Source organism: Podarcis raffonei, chromosome 11, assembly GCF_027172205.1.
Source record: "Podarcis raffonei isolate rPodRaf1 chromosome 11, rPodRaf1.pri, whole genome shotgun sequence".
Taxonomy (NCBI): Eukaryota; Metazoa; Chordata; class Lepidosauria; order Squamata; family Lacertidae; genus Podarcis; species Podarcis raffonei.
Window position 1 is genome coordinate 64,862,823 of NC_070612.1, and position 22,903 is coordinate 64,885,725.

Genomic DNA, 22,903 nt, shown 5'->3' on the forward strand with positions numbered 1-22,903 from the left:
TGTGCGTAAGAGAAACCTGGTGGACAAGCAGCGGCAAGGACAGGCCCAACTGCTTCATCCAACCAAGTCTCTGTCACGCATGCCAGGTCAAGTCCTCCATCCATGATCAAGTCATGGATGGCAGTTGTCTTATGAATCATTGACCTGGCATTGCACAGCAGCACCTTCAGGTCATGTGGGTCTCCCTTGCTGATTCCAGTAACCGTCCGGTCAGGACCAGACCCAGAGGCAAGGATAGTCTGGTCTTGGACTTCCGGGTTAGCGCCATTGGCTAATGGCGGATTCCCTCTGAGCTCCGGAGGGAATCGGCTCCACAGGATCCGGGTCTTGCCGCTGCGGCGACGCGGGGACCCTCACAAATCACAGGCGCTGAAGCCTGTGAACTTGGTGACTCGGCGGGCACCATTTGCGCCCCCCCGACCCGCGAAGGAGCCTTTTTAAAGGCTTCGGAACGGGGGACGGGGTGAGTGGCGCAGTGCTGAGAGTCGACTGCTTCTCCTGCAGAGTGAAGCCGCATGCCATGGTCGGAGAGCGCTGACTTCTTCTTGTGAACAATTGGACTCTAAAAGTAATAACCCGTGAGTAATATGGAAATTGGATTTGTAAAGAAAAAAAAAATTTTTAATTAGGCACGATCGGGGAAGGCGCAAACAGGAAGTCCGTCTCCATGTCTTATAAATAATCTAAAGCAAGGACTAGCTAACTAAGGTCGAGAGAATTTCTTCTTCTTTATTGGGTAAAAGACATTAATTTCACGATTTGGCAGTATAAGTAATTTCACTGGAGGATAAGAGCTAATTTTGAGAGCTGAAGTGACACCCCCCTGGACCCGGGAGTGATCCGCGAGAGAGCCTGTTGAGGAGATATAGAAGAGTTTGACAGCTGTCAAATTAGCTGTCAAGAAGGAAAAAGAGAACTTTGTTTCTGCTATCTCTGCTGGATATATTTGCTACAATTTGGTTATATTTTGTTGAAAACAAGGAAGAACTGATACAAACTAACTTGATTTTTGGATTTGAACTGGAAGGAAGATAAAGTAACCAAAATCCCTCTAGAGGGGATTTTGGGACATTACAAGAATGGCTGAAGGAGGAAAAATTCAAGCTAAATTGGACAGAGTGTTTCTTCTCTTGGGAAAGTTACAAGGCCAAATTGATGTTTTGGCTACAAATGTTGCAACTCTGGACTTAACAGTAAACAAATTCATTGAATTTGATAAGGACTTGACTCATGAAGTCCATGCAGCTGGACAAGAAGAGAAACTTGAAAGATTTGAGAGTGTGGAGAAAGAGATATATGTTGTTTCTGAGGAAAAGGAAGGAGGAGATGTAATGTTGCAGATGACGAAGGAGAGCCAGAGGCCTGACATGATGGCTACAAAGGAAAATAAGTACTGGATGATGAAAATCTGTTTTGAATTGAAGATTGAAGAATGGAGAGATCTCCTTATGTGGAGATCTGAAGACCTATGGATTACAAATTTGATTAAGGTGAAAGTTGGAGCTTTTGGGACATTTGGACTTAAAAGGAGTAAGAAACAAGATTCAGGCTCCACTTTTAAGTATGGAGGTCTGGCTGGAAGAAATATGGACCCTATCGGGACAGAGCTTCTCCGAGATCTGGTGTTTAATATTAAGGACTACCAAAAAAACCGGCAGAGAGGAATTGAGAGAGAATTAAGAGCCTCGGACGTGAGGTCTCCAGGCTGATAGTAGACTAAGACTGACAGACATTTGTTGGGGATTGAAACCGGGAAAGGGTGGGGTGGGGTTTGGGAATCCAAAGGGTGCAGAATAATAATCTGTTTTTTTATTTTGTTTTGTTATTAGTATGAAAATTGGGGAATTCGTGGAAGGGAATTTGGGTCGACTTTAGAAAAAGGTTCTAAGAATGAGCACTGATGTTTAAATACTGATGTTTATAAGTTAAAATTGGTTTTTTTTAAAAAATGAATTAAATATAAAAAGGTCAAAAATTGGGGACAAGAACTTGTTGAATTAACAATTTGAATTGGAATATAAGAAGGGGAGGTGTGGGAAAGTCAGGGAAATATGTTATTGAAAATAAGGATTGTAAACTTTATGTGTTTTTAACTTTTTTGTTTTTTCTTTTTGATTTTTTAATGTATAAAGGTGGAAAAACTCAATAAATATCTTTTAAAAAAAAAGGATAGTCTGGTCTTAGCGTAACTCCTCCTCCTACCCGTGATCACTGAGATCAGTTGTCCCAGTGCATCCCCCCATGTGTAACCTGCCCCAGCCATTTTGTTGGCTGGGACCCACTTCCCGGCAGCCCTGACCCCTCCCCTTAAGAACAAAATAAAACCTTTAAAAAACAAACAAAAAAACACACAATAGAACAATAAAACAATACAAACAATTATATGAAAAACATTTAAAAAACTTAAATTTAAAATTCAGTCGTCATTACTTGTTAATTTTTTTAAAAAATCATGCTTTTTTTGTTTGTTCAGGAAACTATGCAGGAAAAGAAAAATGCAGAAAGAATCATCCTAACATAAGGTTGCATATATTATTTGCCTCTGCCAAATAAAGTTCTGCAAACGTAGCTGTGGAACTCCCTTTTGTCATCAAAAGATCACATGAAGAAAGCAGAATTTGCTGAATGAGCAAAAGTAGCCTCTGGAGTTGACATCTGCTCTAGTTTTAGAGCAAAATGCATCTGCTGCACTCAGTCTTTCCAGTGAACAAATATAATACTTTGTGGTTTAACATCTCTGAAGAAGCCTCTAATTTGCCGTCTCATCCCTAGATTGTGAAACAGAGGAAACAAACTTCACAGGCAATATAAACTTTAGTAGGAGAAAAGATGACATGGCCCTCACTTTCTTTTTTGTGAACACATTTCTTATTCGGGCTACAACATGCCAGCATAACAGAGGAGGGAGGGATCCCGAGGGTTATCTAGTCCAACTCCATGCAATGCGGGCATCTCAACACTGCTCTCTTTATTTAGTAGATGCATTATTTGTAACCAAAAATATATTCTATTTTCTTCTCAGCATGGCAGAAGGTGGCAAATTCTTCTTAAAAAGGCAAATCAATAAATACAATTCTCTGAATGTTTAAAGAGGCCAGAAATTCTACTTCTGGTCAAGTTGCTTCAATTTAAAATGTTTATATTTTAGTAAAAGGAAGAATATTCTTCTTTCACTATTTATTTTGATGTGTTTCAGGCTTTATTGCAAAGACTCAGAGTGGTGGCAATTTGTTTTATTTTACCCTTAGGGCACATGAAGGGAGCTTCATGAGTAAGCCTAGATTTAAAGGAGTTTCATCTCACAGACATTTAGACTGCTTTCCTAGATAGCAAATGTGTATGTATGTGTAATAATAATAATAATAATAATAATAATAATAATTTATTATTTATACTCTGCCCATCTGGTTGGGTTCCCCAGCTACTCTGGGCGGCGTCCAACAAAATATTAAAAAATACAATAAGACATCAAACATTAAAAACATCCCTAAACAGAGCTGCCTTCAGATGTCTTCTACAAGTCAGGTAGTTGTTTATTTCCTTGACATTTAATGGGAGGGTGTTCCACAGGGCAGGCGCCACCACCGAGAAGGTCCTCTGCCTGGTTCCCTGTAACCTCACTTCTCACAATGAGGGAACCACCAGAAGGCCCTCGGAACTGGATCTCAGTGTCAGGGCTGAAAGATGGGGGTGGAGATGCTCCTTCAGGTATACTGGGTCTTTGAGGCCGTTTAGGGATTTCAAGGTCAGAACCAACACTTTGAATTGTGCTCAGAAACATACTGGAAGCCAATGTAGGTGTTTCAGGACTGGTGTTATGTGGTCTCGGCAGCCGCTCCCAGTCACCAGTCTAGCTGCCGCATTCTGGATTAGTTGTAGTTTCCGGGTCACCTTCAAAGTTAGTCCCACATAGAGAGCATTGCTGTAGTCCAAGTGGGAGGTAACTACAGCATGCACCACTCTGGCAAGACAGTCTGTGGGCAGGGAGGGTCTCAGCCTGTGGACCAGATGGAGCTGGTAGACAGCTGCCCTGGACACAGAATTGACCTGAGCCTCCATGGACAGCTGTGAGTCCAAAATGACTCCCAGGCTGCACACTTGGTCCTTCAGGGGCACAGTTACCCCATTCAGGACCAGGGAGTCCCCCACACCTGCCCACCCCCTGTCCCCCCAAAACAGTACTTCTGTCTTGTCAGGATTCAACCTCAATCTGTTAGCCACCATCCATCCTCCAACCGCATCCAGACACTCAAGCAGGACCTTCACCATCTTCACTGGTTCTTATTTAGAAGAGAGGTTGAGCTGGGTATCAAACCCTCTGATGATCTCCACCAGCGGCTTTATATAGATGTTAAAAGGCATGAGGCAAGAGGATGGAACCCTGAGGCTTGTGGGGTCACAAGTGAGAGCCCAGGGGTCTGAACACTCATCCTCCAATACCACTTTCTGGACATGACCCAGGAGGAAGGAGTGGAACCACTGTATAACAGTGCCCCCAGCTACCAGCCCCTCTAGATGGTCCAGAAGGATGTCATGGTCGATGGTATCTAAGGCCGCTGAGAGATCCAGCAGAACTAGGAAATAGCTCTCACCTTTGTCCCTAGCCCTAGCCTTTGATCCCATGCTACTTGACTAAACAGGACTCTGTCTACTTCTTCCCGAATCTGAGCGACTTTATCTGCAAAAAACTTACTGGACCCCGATGGCAAAGGTAGTTCCGTTAGATTGCAAACGACCTGAAAGAGTCTCCTGCTGCTATTTTCTGCAGATGCAATACAGGCAGTGAAGAAGGTCCTCTTCTTCACCATCGGTATCGCCACTTGGTAGGCTCGACGTTGAGCTCTAACTTTGTGTCCGGTCTGATTCAGAATGAGTTTTCCACTACCGGTGCTCTAGCTGTCTCAGCGATTGTTTCATCACCCTCAGCCTTGGGGAAAACCACAGAGCTGTCTGGGCTCCATGCAATCAGAGAGGGCGCTTCGGAGCCAAACAGTCAATAGACCTAGTTAACTCCACATTCCAGCGGGCCACCAGGGAATCAGCTGAAAGGCTATCAAGGTGGGATTAAACATCCCCTACCACTCTCTGGAAACCATTTGGATCCATTAAGTGGAGCCATCCAGTACATACACACAACACTATGAGTTGGATTTAGTTGGGAAGTTAGTTCTTAGGGAACTTTGTTCAACAAGGCCATGGGCTTAATAACAAAGTCCTAATTGAGTTCAGTAGGCCCTATGTGTGAGTAGACAAGGTTAGGATTGTGCTATTAGTCTATATTCACCTCATATTTTTTTCTTTCTGTAGCACACAAAATGATTTAAAAATCCAAAATGTAAGAGATGACTAACTTGCCCAAATGTTTTCAAGGGACACAAATTCAAGGCTGGATCCAATCTTTTATATCTAAATAACTTCTGCTGAAATCAACAGAATTATTTCAATGTGTTTTCAAAGCCAATGCCTAGATATAAATTGCTGTACATTAAATATATTAATGATGGCCAGTAATCCAACAGATTAAAATTCCAAGTGAATACAGTTGTACTTCTGGTTACAAACGGAATCCATTCCAGAGGTCCATTCATAACCGGAAACCACTCTTAACCTGAGGCGCCATTAGTGAAAGTGCGCCTCCTGCTGCACGCCTGCCTCCTGCTGCGTGTGCGCCTCTGGCGTGCGATTTCTGCTCGCATCCCAGGGCAAAGTTTGCAACCTGGAGCGGCTACTTCCGGGTTACCGGCGCTCATAACCCACAGCGTGTGCAACCAGAGGTGTTCGCAACCAGAGGTACCATTGTATTGTGGTTCTGTTTGTGTGGACAAATTCTCTCAGACCCATTTAATCCCAATGCAAATAGCAGTTTCTGGGAACAATGATGGTCAGGACTTCAGCAGGAAAGGGGTTAAATTTCCTGTCCCTACCAGATATGATAACAATAATTATCACACAGCGCAGCTGGTGTACATTAAATGCAAATGCATTTAACATTATGTCTAATTTGCCTTTCAGAATGGGAATATGCATCCCAATAAAAATCTGTATCTACATCTCACTGAAAGTAAAGGGCAACATCTGCTTTTGGATTTTTATTTATTATTTATTGAATTATTATTTATTAAATGTGCTCAGGGCAACTCAAAGCAACTTACAACTAATGACAGTAAATCCCACATGATACATTAAAACCAAGAGGACATCCTGAGGCATCTCTTAGTTGTGTCTGTAGTGCCTAAAAGCAGAAGATCCAACCTGCCCCAGAGAGTTTACGTGGTTATTCAATACTATGGCCCAGAAAAGCCGAAGTCTCCACAGAAATGAAGAACAGGTTTACATATTCTTTCTATTCATGTTTCTTTACACAGTATGTTACAGTTAACACTTTCTCAATGGTGTGGTTCATGGAATAGAGTTTCTTCATAGTAACAAGTAATGACCAAGGTACAAATGGATTCACATCTTTGGTCAGCATAGGAATTGGCAGTGGGTCTCCAGGGCCTCTTCCAATTGTACTTGAAGATGCTGGGGGGGTTGAACCTAGGACCTTCTGCCAACATCTCCAGGTGTTGTTGGACTATGACTCCCATCATCCCTGACCACTGGCCATGCTGAGTGGGCCTGCTGGGGACTGTGGTCCAACAACATCTGAAGGGCAGCACACTGGCTTCCTGTGCTCTACTACAAAGCCTCAGCTTCCTTTAAAAACAGGAGAATCAAGAATTAGCAAAGTTCTAATTAATTAGCAGTGCTAATTAATAATTAGTCTGGACTATATGCACAGTTGACAACATTCCAGAGAAATTGTTTTTGGAAAAATGCCTAGATAAGTCACAGTATCTGAATTTATTAAATGGGAATACAATTAAAAACCTATCAGCCCTTGAAAAAAAATAAGCCTGAAAACATTTAGTGAAGATGTAGGTCACAATTTACTTGGAAAATAGTCAAGAGCAGAGTTGCACTAATGTATGTCATATATGTAAGTATTTTAGGGAGCAGACTTTCATGAAAAACTGTTAACAGATGTTTTCCCCAGAAAAAGTGTTAACAGATTTTTTCCCAGAGGAATGCCCTCTTTATATAAGAAATGCCATTAACTTATTTAGTCTGCATATTCCCCTCCCTTCCCTCTTTCTTCCAGTGCACTTTCTAAAGCTGTATGCTATTTTTAAAAAAATCAATTGTGCTCTTATATTCCCATGAGAACAAGGACCCTCATATAGATGAAACAAGAAATGAAAACACTTTTCCAGTGAAGAAGCAAATGATCTTTCTTGCTTACCAAACTCATCATCAAGAGTGTGATCTCTTGGAAGGATGGATTGTGAATTTCCAACATTTCCTCCACCAACAAACCAGTTTACATTGGGGTTCCAGCGGTTCATAAAACCACACAGATGGTTTTCTTCAAAATTACATTCTGCAGTTGCAAAGCATACAATGAAACTCTGAGAGCATGGTGCACAACCGTTCATTGCACAATATCCCTAAACATCTGGTGCATTAGCGATAACCAGCACAGTCCTTTAATAATTTTTTTAAAAGTATGTTAAACACATTTCTTATTTTATTCACAAAGATATACAAATGTTGAGCCATACTCTCCTCCCACCTGTTACCATCATCACCCACTCATTAAACTTTCAACCAAACTGTCAATATGTGGCTGGTTTCTTTCTTTCCAGTGCTACAGGAGAAGTTGTTTGGAAAATTCAAATGCACCATTGATAGCCAATTTTCACTTAATAGCAGCAATGGCTGGAAGCAAATCTATACATTCACATTTCCATAAACTTTGGTGTTTATTATTTTGCTTTCAAAACAAAGTATTTAACAGTTTTGTACAATGCCTCATTATTATACTCAGGGCTACCTGAGGTTCAAACCACACAGGGAATCAGAGGCAGATTTGGGATATGAAACCAAATTTCCCAAATCCCACATGCAGGCCCATGTCAGCAGGGGGCGGAAAGGTAGCCGGGTACCCTTGCTCCATGCCTCAGAGGCCAGGGGCCCCCACCAGGAACCAGCTGCTTTTTAGTTTGAGTTTATAACTTTATTCTAACAAGAGTCCCATCAAGGGCCTCAGACAAGCTCTGCCCATGGTTCAAGATTCTCAGCAAGACAGAATGGCAAAAGTAAAACTCATCTCCAAATCTATTATAGTAAATTGGATCAGTGCCTCCAAACTTGACGGCTTATCTCAATTGATAAATATGTGATAAAAGTGACCTCTGAGAAGAAGCCCCCTTTCTGTTCTGTTGCAGTTCGATACCCCCACAAAAACAGCACCAGACCTCACAAGCAACTACAGACACGTGTGAATCATTTCGTCTCTCTCTATTAAGTTTTTTGCCACTGCCATAAATGTTTTGCATCCTCATTTGTTGCATGACAACACCGTGAAGTTGCTCTGCAGTAATTGTTACATCCCAGATATTTTGCTGCAGCAACTTTGCACTGGTGCAACATTCCCTAGACAGGTGAGAGTAATAAGGCTGTTGTTCAGTTTAAGATAAATAAAATGTTAGTTACAATACTTTGACTTTATTCTGGATTTTTTAAAAAATAATAAATTGCTACTAAAACAATCTGAAGGAAGATGCTAATGTTATACCAATGTGAGTTAATGTTCCCAGTTTCACAGTTAAACACCGAATTTTCATTTTAACTAGAGCCGACAATTACAAGTCACCTACCTATACAGTAGCCAGTAGTTATCTTAATTTCAAAAATTGCTATGCTGGCAAAAATATCTCTTCCCAAGATGCCTTCTAGAACAATCTACAAAATAAGACAAAAACAGGAATATAGTGCTAATATTTTTCATAACATTTATTAAAATTAAGGAAGCAGCAGAGATCTCAGTTTTGGAATTAAGACTCTACAATGACTCTTTTCCTTGCAAGACTCTATTGAAGAACAGTCTAGAGTGGCTGGGGAAACCCAACCAGATGGGCGGAGTATAAATAATAAAATTATTATTAATTATTATTAACAAAGGGCAATGCCTAACACCTTCAGCTAGTACAGTCCCTGAATATCTGTTCAGATTACATGTATATAAAAGAGAGAAATACCGCATTTTTCGCTCTATAACACGCACCCGACCATAACACGCATGTAGTTTTTAGAGGAGGAAAACAAGAAAAAAAATATTCTAAACGAAACAGTGGATGTATGATTTTTGTGGTTCATGCTGTGGCCACAGACATGTGATCTGACAGTGAGTTTGGGGATCCATGCTTTGTAACCACGTTTTTGCACCACTGCGGCCCCAGGCAACAGTGGGTACGTGATTTTTTTGGTGTAAGATGTAGCCATGGACATGCTATGTGATCTGATGGTGAATTTGGGGTGACCCAGTGCAAAAATCCTGAGGATCCATGTGGATCCGTGCTTTGTAACCACGTATTAAGTGGGGAGGGAAGGAAAAGCACTCAAGGGACAAGGAGCACGTGTGGGGTGGGTGGAGAAGGATGCTGCTAATAATGAAGAAGAGGGGTATAAGGGGAGAAGGCTCTTCTCCTCTCCCACTTTGCTCCTTTAAAGCAAGCAGGCTCTGCTTTTCTCCCTCCTCCCCGCTCATCCCCGGCTTAGCGAGCTGAAAAACTTTGCTGCTATGTAGCGAGCTGAGTGGGGAGGAGAGAGGGACAGAGAGCCTGCTTGCTTTAAAGGAACCAACCGGACAGGAGCCGTTTACACTCGTGTAAGCGGCTCCTCTCCTCTCCCGCTTTGCTCCTTTAAAGAAGCAGGCTCTCTGTCCCCTTCTCCTCCCCACTCAGCGGCTCTTCTCCCGCTTTGCTGTTTCATAGCGAGCCACGAAGGAGGGAAGGAAGAGGAACCATGGATCCTCTGCTCACGACTGCAGCAGATCCCCTCCGCCACCCGTAGGCATTCATTCCATAACACGCACAGACATTTCCCCTTACTTTCTAGGAGGAAAAAAGTGAGTGTTATGGTGCAAAAAATACGGTAATCGCTCATGATTTCACACACTGACATACCATACATAGCCCTATTTAATTTAAGATTTGATTTTGGCAACAAAATAAACTCTGAAAATCTGCATTTTCACAATCTCATTTTGCATATAAATGAAGTCAGTCACAGTGGTGTAGCGCGGTGGGGGGCTGACAGGGAGCTGTGGCCCTGGGAACATGTTTTTGAGGGGGCACAACCAGGCACCCCTACAACAAGCTGCCTCACCAGAGCCTGGCTCTGGCGCACAAAGGAACCATGGAGACAGCTTCCTTGCGCGATGGCCCAGGGCCACCAGGGCAGAGAAAAGGAAAGTCGGTGGCAACTTTGCCACCCCATCCTCGGCGAGGATGCTGCTGAGGCAGCTCTCTCGCTCCTGCCCACAGCTCCACTCCCAGGTCTTGGCCCGGAAGCACAGCGAGCGAGCTCCATGCCCCCCCGTGCCCTGCATGCCCACCCCTGGGTAGCGGTAGCATGCGCTCTGCCACTGGTCAGAGGTCAAAATGGGAAGGAATCCTGTTTGTATTCCAACAAAAAAGCTTTGATTTTTCCAATATGATTACCTTGGTAGCTCCTGCAACAGTTGTCTTCCTCGGAAAATATAAAATAGTAGTAGTAGTAGTAATAATAGTAGTAGTAGTAGTAGTCGTAGTAATAATAATAATAATAATAATAATAATAATAATAATAATAATAATACAATTCCTGTAGCTCTTTTCAGGTGTTCATTGAGATACAATGAATGCACAAGAGAGACAGCAGACCCCTCTCTTACACAGGGTAGCATTTGCCACTCCCCTCACACACAGAGGAAATCCCCACAGCTCTACTGCTGCCTTGAGGGCACAGCCTCCCCACCCCCATATCTGTTCAATGTATATGCATGTAGACTATATTCAAGCATACAAATGTTATACTTACTTTGTATTTGTCTGTACTGTTTCTTATATCTAGACTAGCTATGAGCCAGCTCTCGGAACGCTCAGTGGTTGTCCAAAGCAAATGGTCAAAACTTTCACCTTCCACCCTTAGGTACAGGTTTAAGGCAGTAGGATCTACTGGTAACTCTGAAGATGCTGCAATTTGATATATCAGTCTAAGACAGCTCCACTCTTCGCTATATAGGTCAGGACTGAGGAGTACAGCTGTGTCACCATTTGTTCCCTGTGAGGTGTCCACAGAAATATAATGACCTAGAAATGCAGAAACAAAATTCAGTTGTAACAGAGAAACTATGTGCGGCATCCATAATTAAATTAGAAAATAGGCTGAATTCCCCATCCCTAAAAAAAAAAAAAGACACACAAACACTAAAGTGTAAAAAGTATCACTCAGCATAAAAGTATCACTCAGCATAGAACACAAATATGTATTTGAGGTCCAGTTCTGAAGGCATCCTGCATTTCTTTCTCTGCAAGAAGTAAAGTTACAGGGAACTAGGCAGGGGGCTTCTCAGCAGTGGCACCCGCCCTGTGAAATGCCCTCCCACCAAATGTCAAGGAGATAACGATACAATTTTTAGAAGACATCTGAAGGCGGCACTGTATAGGGAAGTATTTAATGTTTGATGTTTTACTATGGTTTTATGTGTTGGAAGCCACCCAGAGTGTTGGGAAAAACGCAGCCAAATGGGCGGGGTATAAAATAATAATAATAATGATAATAATAATAATAATAATAATAATAATTTCCCAGCAATTTGTGTGCCTTTATAAACAATCTAGGGGAACATGTACATGTTTATGACTATACTAAGCATGCTTCAAAGCTGTGAGCTCCACTGAGGTTACTAGAACTTGCTTGTCGGCAAATAGGCCCAAGACTGCACTGCATGAGTAACAGCTGAAGCAGTCCAAGACCAAAGGGAGGCAGGCATCATGTCACCTGATAGCTAAAACTATAAATCTATAATGATTTCTTCACACAACGTGCTCTCTTTCCAACACAACTAGGGCACTGTGTCGCTGTGGAGAGTGGACGTCCTATCCCAAAGAAGAGCACGCTCTGTCCTTTGCTGCCCAGAGGCTCTCTCAGGACAATTGCCAGCTGGCAGTGAAGTTGGAGAGCTTCCCTCCAGGCCTGAATCAGAGCCAAAGGAAAACAAAGCACCCAGGAATCCACACAATCATGCTAATCCCCAGATTTCAGTTTGATCAATCTCAAAATACATCTGAAAGTGCAGCCCTCTCTACACTATTGGGCTGGTGGAGGGAAATCTTCCCCAGTGTTGCTACAAACCATGTTTTGGTCCCAATCCTGTGGCTGCGCCATTACACGGAAACCTTTTTCATTGGCAGCCTCCACATAAGGACTGAAACACTTCCATCCGTCTTTATTCCCACAGCTTTATTAAACACACTTCCAAGGAAGTTGATAACTGCAGGCACACTTAACTTAGGTATATAATCTCCATTTAAAATCAATTGAATTTTATTTCCTCAGAGTGAAGTGAAGAGTATGAAATCTGGTTAGGGCCTAAAAGGTAAAAACAAATGCCAAGAGATACTGTATTTTAATTCCTAAATAGAATTTTAAAAGGTCATTCTGATTGATTTCTGCTTGCAGTAATCAGTTAACATTCAAATTAAAACAAAGTATTCCAAAATAATCTTGCTTTTACCCAAGATCAACATATTATTATCAAAGTAGCGTATACTTCGAAATCCATACTGCAATTGTAGGTTAGCATTTTGGCTTTAAACATATGAGAAAGCTTTTCTGTAGATGCAAACCACGACATTTTACATTTTTGGTACATTCACAACAGCACCACAGTCAGAATTATATCTTAAGTGGCACCCTCAGGGTTTAAATGGTTTGTTCATTCTAAGCAGCATAGCATTTTCTCTGTCTCAAACAGCCATTTGTTTAAAATTGTGTCTCTGGAGTCTCCTATCTAAATGTCAATGCCGCTATAGAATTTGTTGTTCCCCTCCTCAAAATACAGCAAGAATGTGTTTGTTCTCAATTGAATGTGACATTTAATCAGAACCAAGCTATATCATCTGTCTGGCAAACCGGAAATGCAGATGAAGTCTCTGCACTACAGTTATGTTAGCTCTGTAAAGCAATTTTGTCACTGCATGCAATTTCCTTTACTCTTTCATATTTATTAACCTAAAGACTGGGAGATAAAAGTGGAGAGCTACAAAAGCTAAGTAATTATTGTGCATCACAGAGTTAAGTGGATTTGCTAAATGTTGTTCAACTAACAGCACCACCCTTGCTGATGAGCTCCCTCTGGCTCTGGGTGCTGCTGGGGTGGGTCTTGTGCCCTGACCCTGATCCCATCACCATCCTCCCTCGCCCCATCAGTACTTTCTTCACCAACCTCTCCTTCTCTCGCTCTCTTTTTGTATTACATTCTTACTAATTTTCACAAAAGCATAAAATAAAACATTTTAAACAACTATATATACAATCCATATTGAATCCGCTGTATGGGATTACTTGAATCCCCTGAATTTTCTCCACCCCCTCCCTTGGTTCCTTTATAATATTTTCATTCACGTATATCAATAAAATCTTTATCTCTGAATACTTCCAATTTTTGTACATTGTCTATAATATGACAAGTGTTTTTTTAAAAATCCTGCTAAAGAATTAACTTGCATACATTTCTTTTGTAAATATACAATAAACATTTCCCATTTTTAAAATATTTGTTATCATCTTGATTTCTAAGTTTCCCAGTTAATTTAGCCATTTCAGTGTACTTCATTAACTTAATTTGCCAATCTTCCTTAGTGGAGACTTCTTCTTCTTTCCAATGTTGGGCTAGCAATATCTAGGCAGCCACTGTTGCATACATAAACAAATTATTATATTCTTCAGGTAGAACCATTCCCGTAATAAAAAAGCTTCTGGTTTTTTTAACAAAAGTTATTCTTAACATTTTTTTCAATTCATTATATATTATTTCCCAGTACTTTTAATAACCTTACATTGCCACCACACATGATGAAACATACCTTCTATTTCTTTACATTTCCAACACTTATTTTCTCTTGTTTTATACATTTTTGCCAATTGAACCGGTGTTAAATACCACCTATAGATCATTTTCATATAATTCTCTTTAAGTAAGATACAGGCCATAAATTTTAGATCATTCTTCCACAGTCTTTCCCAATCTGTTATCTGAATATTATGTCCTACATCTTTTGCCCACTTTATCATAACACACTTGACCTCTTCATCCTTAGCTTCCCATTCTAACAGCAAGTTATACATTTTTAATAGTAATTTAGTACCACTTTCAATTATTTCTCTCTGAAAATTTGAAATTTCATAAATAAATCATTTCTTTTTATCACTTTTTAAATATTTAATTTAACTGGAAATATTGTAACCAATCTGTAAACTTTCCTTTTACTTCTTGAAAATCCTTCAATTTTAATTGGTAATCTGTCTCCGTTAACAGCTCTCTCTAAAGTGGTACCTCGGGTTACATACGCTTCAGGTTACAGACTCCGCTAACCCAGAAATAGTACCTTGGGTTGAGAACTTTGCTTCAGGATGAGAAGAGAAATCGTGCTCTGGTGGCGCAGCGGCAGCAGGAGGCCCCACTAGCTAAAGTGGTGCTTCAGGTTAAGAACAGTTTCAGGTTAAGAACAGACCTCCGGAACAAATTAAGTTCTTAACCCGAGGTACCACTGTATATGTTGCCCAATTAGATTTCATATTTAATTTTTCACAGATAATTGCTTCCAGTGGGGAAAGCCACCATGGTGTTTTTTGTTCTAACAAATCCTTTTATTTCTCCAAGACTTTAAAAATTGCATTTCTTATTGTGTGATTGTGGAAGCTTTTATGTACTTTTGCCTTCTGATACCACAAATACACCTGCCTGCAACCTCTCCTTATCCATCCCCAGCTTGTTCTGGTGTGTCCCAGTCATGGCAGCACCCCTCGCCAGGATCCTCTTCCTCCTCCCCACTGTCCTGCCAGCTCATGACGCTGCTTTCTGAAACTCATCCTGGTCTCCTTTAAACACCACTGCAACCATGATCAATGGTGAGGGGGGCAGTGCTTTGCCAATCTGCTCTTTGAGCACCTCCCCCTCTACTTCAAACAGCTCACCTTGGCCTCCTGCCACCCATACCGCTTGCTCACCTGCCTGCTGGGCTGTCATCACACTAGGGTTGCCATGGCTGCCTCTTGGTGGCCATGGGAACTGCAACCTGACAGCCACCTTACAATTTTATTATATTGTTAGCATTTTTTCAAAAAAACTTTCCCTACATGATGCATTCTCAATATGATGAAACTTAATGCCTGCGTTTGCACAAAATACTGAACTATGAACAAGTCTCCATAAGTCAATCATAGAATTGTAGAGTTGGAAGAAACCCAAAGGATCCATGACAGATAGCCATCCAACCTCTGCTTAAAAACCTCCAAGGAAGGAGAGTTTGCAACCCCTTGAGGGAGTTCGTTTCTCTGTCAAACAGCTCTTACTCTCAGAAAATTGTTGCTGATGTTTAGTCAGAATCTCATTTCTTGTAACTTGAAGCCAATGACTCGAATGCTACACTCCAGAGCAGGAGCAAACAAGCTTGTTCCATCTTCCATGTGATAGCCTTTGAGATAGTGGAAGATGCCTATCATGTCTCCTCTCAGTCTCCTCTTTTCCAGGCTAAGCATACCCAACTTCTTCCACCATTTCTTATTAGGCTTGATTTTCATACCCTTGATCATCTTGGTCCCCCTCCTCTGCACACATTCCAGCTTCTCAACATTCTTCTTAAATTGCGGTGCCCAGAACTGGACACAGTATTCCAGGTGTGGTCTGACTAAGGCAGAATAAAGTGGGACTATTATTTCCTTTAATCTGGATGCTAGACTTCTGTTGATGCAGCCTAGAATAGCATTAGCTTTTTTTGCTGCTGCATCACATTGTTGACTCATGAAAAGCTTGTGGTCCACTGACCCCTAGATCCTTTTCACGTGTACTTCTAGTAAGCCAGTTGTCTCCCATCTTATACTTGTGCATCTGGTTCTTCCTGCCTAAGTGCAGAACCTTACATTTGTCCCTATTGAAATTCATTTTGTTAGCTTGGGCCCAGTTCTCTAATCTTTTAATGTCATTTTTAATTCTGATCTAATGATTATTCAGTATGCATAAATGGGGTAACTATTGTTTTCAACAAACAATGGTTAAGTAAAATGAGCCAGCTTTGTAATTAATACCTTGAAGGTTGCTTCAATGAGCTCAATATAATATGGACAAAGCAGCTATTTCAAAACTATTAGGTCATACTGCTGTTTCTTTTTTAAAAGGCACACACACAATAGAACATGTATGGCACACATTCTCCCCCCCTTTTTTTTAAAGCTAACCTTGGTGTTTTCAAAATCCAATACTCAAGTTTTCATGGAACATCATAAAGATTTGGATGCTAACAAAAAAGATTCAACAAAATGAACATGTTCATTACCAAATCATACCATACAACAAAACTTATAACAATAACAAAAGCAAAATTCTTGGGTATGGTGAAACATATTTTATTAGCACTGTGATGGATTTTGATTAAAGAAAAAAAGTCAGAAAACTAGAGTTCAATGAACAATATAAAGGGGGGAAATGGAACTCTGTTTTTGATTTATTGGTGGTTATAAAAAAGAGTACAAATCATTTGGGAAAAACTGAGATTGCTTGCAAACTCCTACTGGTGTAGACAGTTGGAACTATAACCACAGACATGCTCCAGTTTTCTTGCTGTCTGAAAGGAGAAGCTGTATTCTTAAGCCAAAAGCGTTGCTGCTAACATATTAAAAAGCAGAGGGATGGACGGAGGGTGGGGAGAAAGATTTGTTGCTGAAACCATCTTTGAAATTAATAGGGTTCTCTCACCAATCTGATTTCTTTATATGCAAGCAGCTGCCCATTTCTCCTCTCAGCCACATGAGCCCTTTTCATCACGAATACTTAAACACAAATACAACTACAGCACTCTTGTGATGGAAAATGTTGCATGAGAATCAGCTGCCACACATTTTCATATGCAGTCTAGTTTGCCAGTTCTGCATACAATTATGCACCATGACTTTATGCATTTGAACGCTCTGCTTATAATAAACACTTGTCCCAGGCTAAAATAAGATGTACTGGTTTAAGTGTATTTAAGTGTACTTAAATTACTGGATGCAGCCAAGAATAAGTTGTCAATTATTTTAAAAAGTTTTAACTAGAATACTACTAAACTTTCCCCCCAGTCATTCAGTTAGATTCACTAAAGATGCAATTAATGTTATTTCCCCCTATTTATTAAATTTGTATAGTGCCCTTCAGTGTGATCATCGATCACAGGGCAGTTTACAATATAAAAACACAAAAATATATAACAAAGTAACAAACAAAACAATACTTCCTGCCCAGTATAAAGGCCATAGATTGCTTCATTAGCCAAAAGCCTGGCACCTGGATCTGTACCAAAGGCGAGGCGAGTCTCCCTAGGGAGAGCATTCCACAAGGGGGGACACCGCAGAAATGGCCCCTTCTCATGTTGCTGTGCTCCAGACCTTTTGCAGAGGAGGCACATGAAGAAGGGCCTCAGATGATTGCAGGGTCCGGGTAGGTTCACATGGGGAGAGCCATCCTTGAGGTATTGCAGTCCTGAGCCATTTAAGGCTTTAAAGGCCTTTGAAGTGGGCTCAGAAACTAACTGGCAGCCAGTGAAGTCAGGCCAGGATTGGCATTACATGCTCAAACTACTGTATCTTGGCCCAGTGAGAAACTTACTAGCACTTAATAAGTCCATTTAATGCATTAAAGTAGCATCCTCTATCTACTTTGTGGAAGATGACAGTATTTTTCTGCTTATTAAAGGAAAAAATAAAATATCCTTTCAGCAGCAGCTGAATTGTGGGTGAGGAATTAGAACATAGATTAATAGGTACTGCTCCAGCGGGAAGATAAACGGTGTTTCCGTGCGCTGCTCTGGTGTTGGTGTTCTGCTGCGCCAGAAGTGGCTTAGTCATGCTGGCCACATTACCTGGAAAAACTGTCTGCAGAGCAGACAAGTACCGGCTCCCTCGGCCTGTAAAGCGAGATGAGCACCACAACCCCAGAGCCGTTCGCAACTGGACTTAACTGTCAGGGGTCCCTTTACCTTTACAGCCGGTATCTTCTTTGAATAGAACTTCTACCATCTATAAGTAATGGGTGAAATTCAAGTAACTCTTACTCAGAGTAGACCTATTGAAATTAATGGAACTAACAGTCATGTTCATTAATTTTCAGTGGGTCTACTTGGAGTCAAACCTAGTTTGACCACACAATACCTTGTATTTCTAATATCTAATAGGATTAACTTAAGCTATATCTTGTTTATTTGTACACAAGTTTTTTATCTGTATCTGTATCTGAAGAAGTGTGCATGCACACGAAAGCTTATACCAGAACAACCTTAGTTGGTCTATAAGGTGCTACTGATAATTTTTTATTTTTATTTCCATTTTTTATAGAGTGTGCAGAGGATGTAATTGTCATCCAATTGCATGTCAGGGTATTGTGTATTATCCTACCCGGCTTTTTGTTTCGTTTTGTGGTGTTTTGTTTCTTTGCAGATGTTATTTAGGAGGAATTCAACATCATCTCTTTCAATCATTGTGTCAGGACTAGCTTTTCTGTTTCCCATACAGAACAATGGCCCTGCACACTATTTAGGGGGTTCCACTAGACCACTCAAGAGCTAATTTGGGGGGCATGCAGGGAGGAAGGGAGAAGCCCCATTGTACAAATGGAAGTCCTTGCACAGGCCTAAGGCTGACATGTACAGTTTCTGAGTCTTTTGAATGCATCTGCCCATTGGTTTTGAAACTGTGGTCCAGGGTACCCTGGATGCCTTGGCAGCTATTCAGAGGCACATGAATTGATATGGACAAGGTTTATGGGAGGCAACATGTTTGAAGACCACAGCATTAGACATTCTGTTCATTCTCCAAAGCAGATGGTGTGTAAAAACATAAATAAGGGGATAGCAATAAAAGAAAGTTTTGACAATGGTGCTTCATTTTCTGTTATTTTTACCACCGTGCACTAAGACCTCTTCATGCCTTCGTGACCATATAAGACAGCTGTAGTGAAAAGCCCTTTTTAAAATAGAAGTTAGAATCATAACAATCCTGACTTAACACTTAGTTTAAAATAAGCACTAAAGTAGCTATATTTAGGGAACAATCTGTTACTGACTTTAAAAAAAATACTCTGTTTCCATTCAGTTGCATAAATACACTCTTATGAAAAATAATGAACCTGCAAAATATATATGGGAACAAATTCCTAAACTCCCATTAACATTACTATGACCTGACATGTGTTATTTGTAATCCACATAACTTAAAATAAATCATATAACTAACCTAAGTGCATTCAAATAAATAAGACTAAGCTGGTTTATATTAAAGTGTACCAGTTCAAGTGAAAAATTCATGTAACCATAATTTTCACATAATCACAAAGAACATTTTTACCATTTTATAATTAACACAGCACTTTAAATGTACAGAGTGCTTACTAACCCAGATGCTATTCATCTCCATTATAACCTTGTGGAGGCAATAATAAGGGCCCAAATCCATGTGGCATTAGACACATTGTCTTCGAGGTGCTTTTACAAACTCCCAGTCCAAAGGGCCAGATATGAATCAAAATTCTGAATCAGAACTTGGGGATATAGAGGGACTTTTAACCATTTAACTCATCCAGATTGGGCCCCCTAGGTGGGAACTGAGGATGAACCAAGGATATGACAAACCTACTAAAGCTAGCAAAGATTTTAAACTAGGACTCCCCCTGACATGGAACCATTAAGAATACTGGTGGTTCCCCCCCCCCAATATTTTCTTTCAATACAAGGAAAACAGTCTGTAATAAAAGTCATGTACTATTGATGGAATTCAATGGCTCATTTAGGGATAGTGCACATATTAGAGTAACTACATGGGCATCACTTTCAAATTGCTCTACAGAAAGATTAATATTTTTAATATGATTAAATAGTACATCCAATGGTCAAGAAGGCAGTTTCTACACATGTAGATGGGGCTCATCAAGCTGGAAAGTAGTCCATCTGGGAGAAGGACAACTCTGATCCCCACCCTCCACTGCCTTGGGGGATATTTTTGGGAGAGGAAAAGGCCAAGGAGTAAATCCTACACAAATCTTGAGTGGGGTCCCTAAGACAGTTGGATGGCACCTTGTATGCCTCTTTCTGGCAACTCCTGCAGCTAAGGTGGTGCCAAATGTATTGCTCTGCTTTCCTTTGGACCAAGCCTCTTGCCAGGCTGCACGAGGAGGGTCTTGTCATCTGGGCAACCCAGGACCTCCAGACACACTGCCCAGGCCTGTGTCCTGGGGAGGTCACTTGGGTGCTGCTAACACAAAGGTTTGACTTCACTCCTGGAGGTGCCCTCCATTGTCTCTTGAGACAGGCAGATGCCAACAACAACAAATGTATTATTATTTCTTGTTTTATTCTGGGACTCAGGACTTCTCAGACTATGCATGTACCACTTTACATGCCAGACTGGGCATGTGCTGGTCCCGGGGGGGGGGGGGGGGTTAGCGTGAGGCATGGACAAAATCCGGTCCTGGGCCAAGGGTCTGGAGACTATCCACCAAGGGGGAAGCGGGGTCCAAAGCAAGAAGCCGGGTGTGGTCGGGAACTCCAGAAAAACAGGTCTGGGTGCTGGCAGAAACCGGTTTCCAACGTCGTTGCTCCCTCAACCTGGGACTGGGCTGACTGGCCTTTATCTCCTCTGAGGCCTAGGGCGGTCCTGGCCCACAGGTGACCCGCCTCCCCTGGCCTTAAGGCGAGCACTCCGTTCCCTCCGCCTCTCTGCCCTGAGCCTCTGCAGCTCAGGAGAGGCGCTGGAGGGTTACTGGACCCAGGATCAGCTTCCCCTTCCGCTGACAGGGCTGGGAGAGGCGCACCTGCAGGCAATGGGTCCTCAATCACCTCCGGAGCCAGAGTGGATGCATCTGGTGTCTGCTCCTGAGGATCCGGCACAGGTGCAGGCCCTTCAGATTCAAGCCCTGGAGGCGGGGACTCCTGTGCAGGCTGGGACTCCTCAGATTCAGCTTCTGAATCAGATTCCCAGGCCATCACAGGGCAGCTGCTCTGGTTGCCATTGCTTATCTTCTTGGCGGGAGGTCTCAGCTAATTCATCTCTCCTCATCTGTGGGCCTCTGGAAGGTGAAATGTTTTAAAATTGCCACTTCCACTCAGGACAGTTATTACTTTAGCCATTTGATCAATGAGGTGGAGAGAAGGCAGCTGGGCTTCAGCAGAGCAGCTCAGTTTCTATCTTGGCTTCTTGACAAATTTGCAGAGGAAGGGAAGGTGCTGCTCTGGTAGAGGGAATAAGTCTACCTAATGGGGAATCTTTCTAGGCACATGTGCTGATGGCTTGGTGCTATGAAAGTATTTTTTTAAAATAATGGATTAATCTATTAAAAACCAAATGATTAATCAAGTCAAATTTATTTCATCGACTTGATCAGATTAGTTGCTACTTAAAACCCTATGACTTTAAACCAAAAGGTCATTTATGTGAACTGGTTTCTCACAGGCATCCGGACAGCCACTGTGAGAACAGGATCATAGAATTGTAGAGTTGCAAACTACTTTTAATGCTTGAAATCGTTTCCGTGTCTGCTCTGGTCCGCCAGAAGCGGCTTTGTCATGCTGGCCACATGACCCGGAAGCCGTACGCCGGCTCCCTCGGCCAATAAAGCGAGATGAGCGCCGCAACCCCAGAGTCGGTCACGACTGGACCTAATGGTCAGGGGTACCTTTACCTTTAGCCCCACACAACCTCTCCCTGCCAGGAAAGGCTGCGTGGAGCTAAAGAAGCCACAGCCCCGTGCAGCCTCTCCCTGCCGGAAGGGTTGCGCGCGGCTATGGCACAAGCTAAGGCAGCCAGCGGGATGGATCCTGCTCGCTGCTTTGGCTTCCTCTTTAGCCCCGCACGATCTTTCCCTGCCAGGAGAGGCTGCGCAGGGCTAAAGAAGCCATAGCCCCGTGCAGCCTCTCCCTGCCAGAGGGGTTGCGCGCGGCTATGGAACAAGCCAAGGCAGTCAGCGGGATGGATCACACTGGCTGTTTTGGCTTCCTCTTTAGCCCCACGCAACCTCTCCCTGCCGGAAGGGTTGCGCGCGGCTATGGCACAAGCCTGCATTCGCTCTATAGGACGCATACACATTTCCCCTCAATTTTTGGAGGGGCAAAACTGTGTCCAATAGAGCGAAAAATACGGTACTCAGAAACTTCAGAGGAAATAATCATGCCCTCCTAGGTTTCATGATACAGAGGCAAGGGAAAGCGAACACTCTGGACTTTAAGAAGGCCAATTTCAAAAAGCTTAAGGAGCTACTAGGTGAGATCCCATGGTCAGAAATACTCAAAGAGAAGGAAGTCCAAGATGGATGGGAGTTTCTTAAAGGAGAAATACTGAAGGCCCAAATGCAGACAATTCCAACATGAAAGAAAAGTGTGAGGCATCTCAGGAAACCAGTGTGGCTGCATAAGGAGCTTACAGATGAGCTGAGAATTAAGAAGGGCATTATTAGATGCCTGCTTCTTGGGAGGAAAGCAATGACAAACCTAGACAGCATCTTAAAAGCAGAGACATCACCTTGCCAACAAAGGTCCGTATAGTAAAAGCTATGGTTTTCCCAGTAGTGATGTATGGAAGTGAGAGCTGGACCATAAAGAAGGCTGATTGCCGAAGAATTGATGCTTTTGAATTATGGTGCTGGAGGAGACTCTTGAGAGTCCCATGGACTGCAAGAAGAACAAACCTCTCCATTCTGAAGGAAATCAGCCCTGAGTGCTCACTGAAAGGACAGATCGTGAAACTGAGGCTCCAATACTTTGGCCACCTCATGAGAAGAGAAGACTCCCTGGAAAAG

The 22,903-nt window shown here is 42.1% G+C and overlaps 1 protein-coding gene across 5 annotated transcripts in view; it reads right to left on the reverse strand.

The window, feature by feature from the left end:
* MAMDC2 (MAM domain containing 2) overlaps nt 1-22,903 on the reverse strand; it is an 87,935-nt gene that overhangs the window by 57,870 nt on the left and 7,162 nt on the right. For 4 of the 5 annotated variants that reach the window (XM_053408830.1, XM_053408831.1, XM_053408833.1 and 1 more), the window contains 3 exons: nt 10,903-11,174; nt 8,700-8,784; nt 7,283-7,420 (listed from right to left, as the gene is read on the reverse strand). In XM_053408830.1, coding sequence (XP_053264805.1) covers nt 7,283-7,420; nt 8,700-8,784; nt 10,903-11,174 — 495 coding nt within the window. The remainder of the gene's footprint in view (nt 1-7,282; nt 7,421-8,699; nt 8,785-10,902; nt 11,175-22,903) is intronic. The other variant, XM_053408832.1, reaches the window with a different exon arrangement.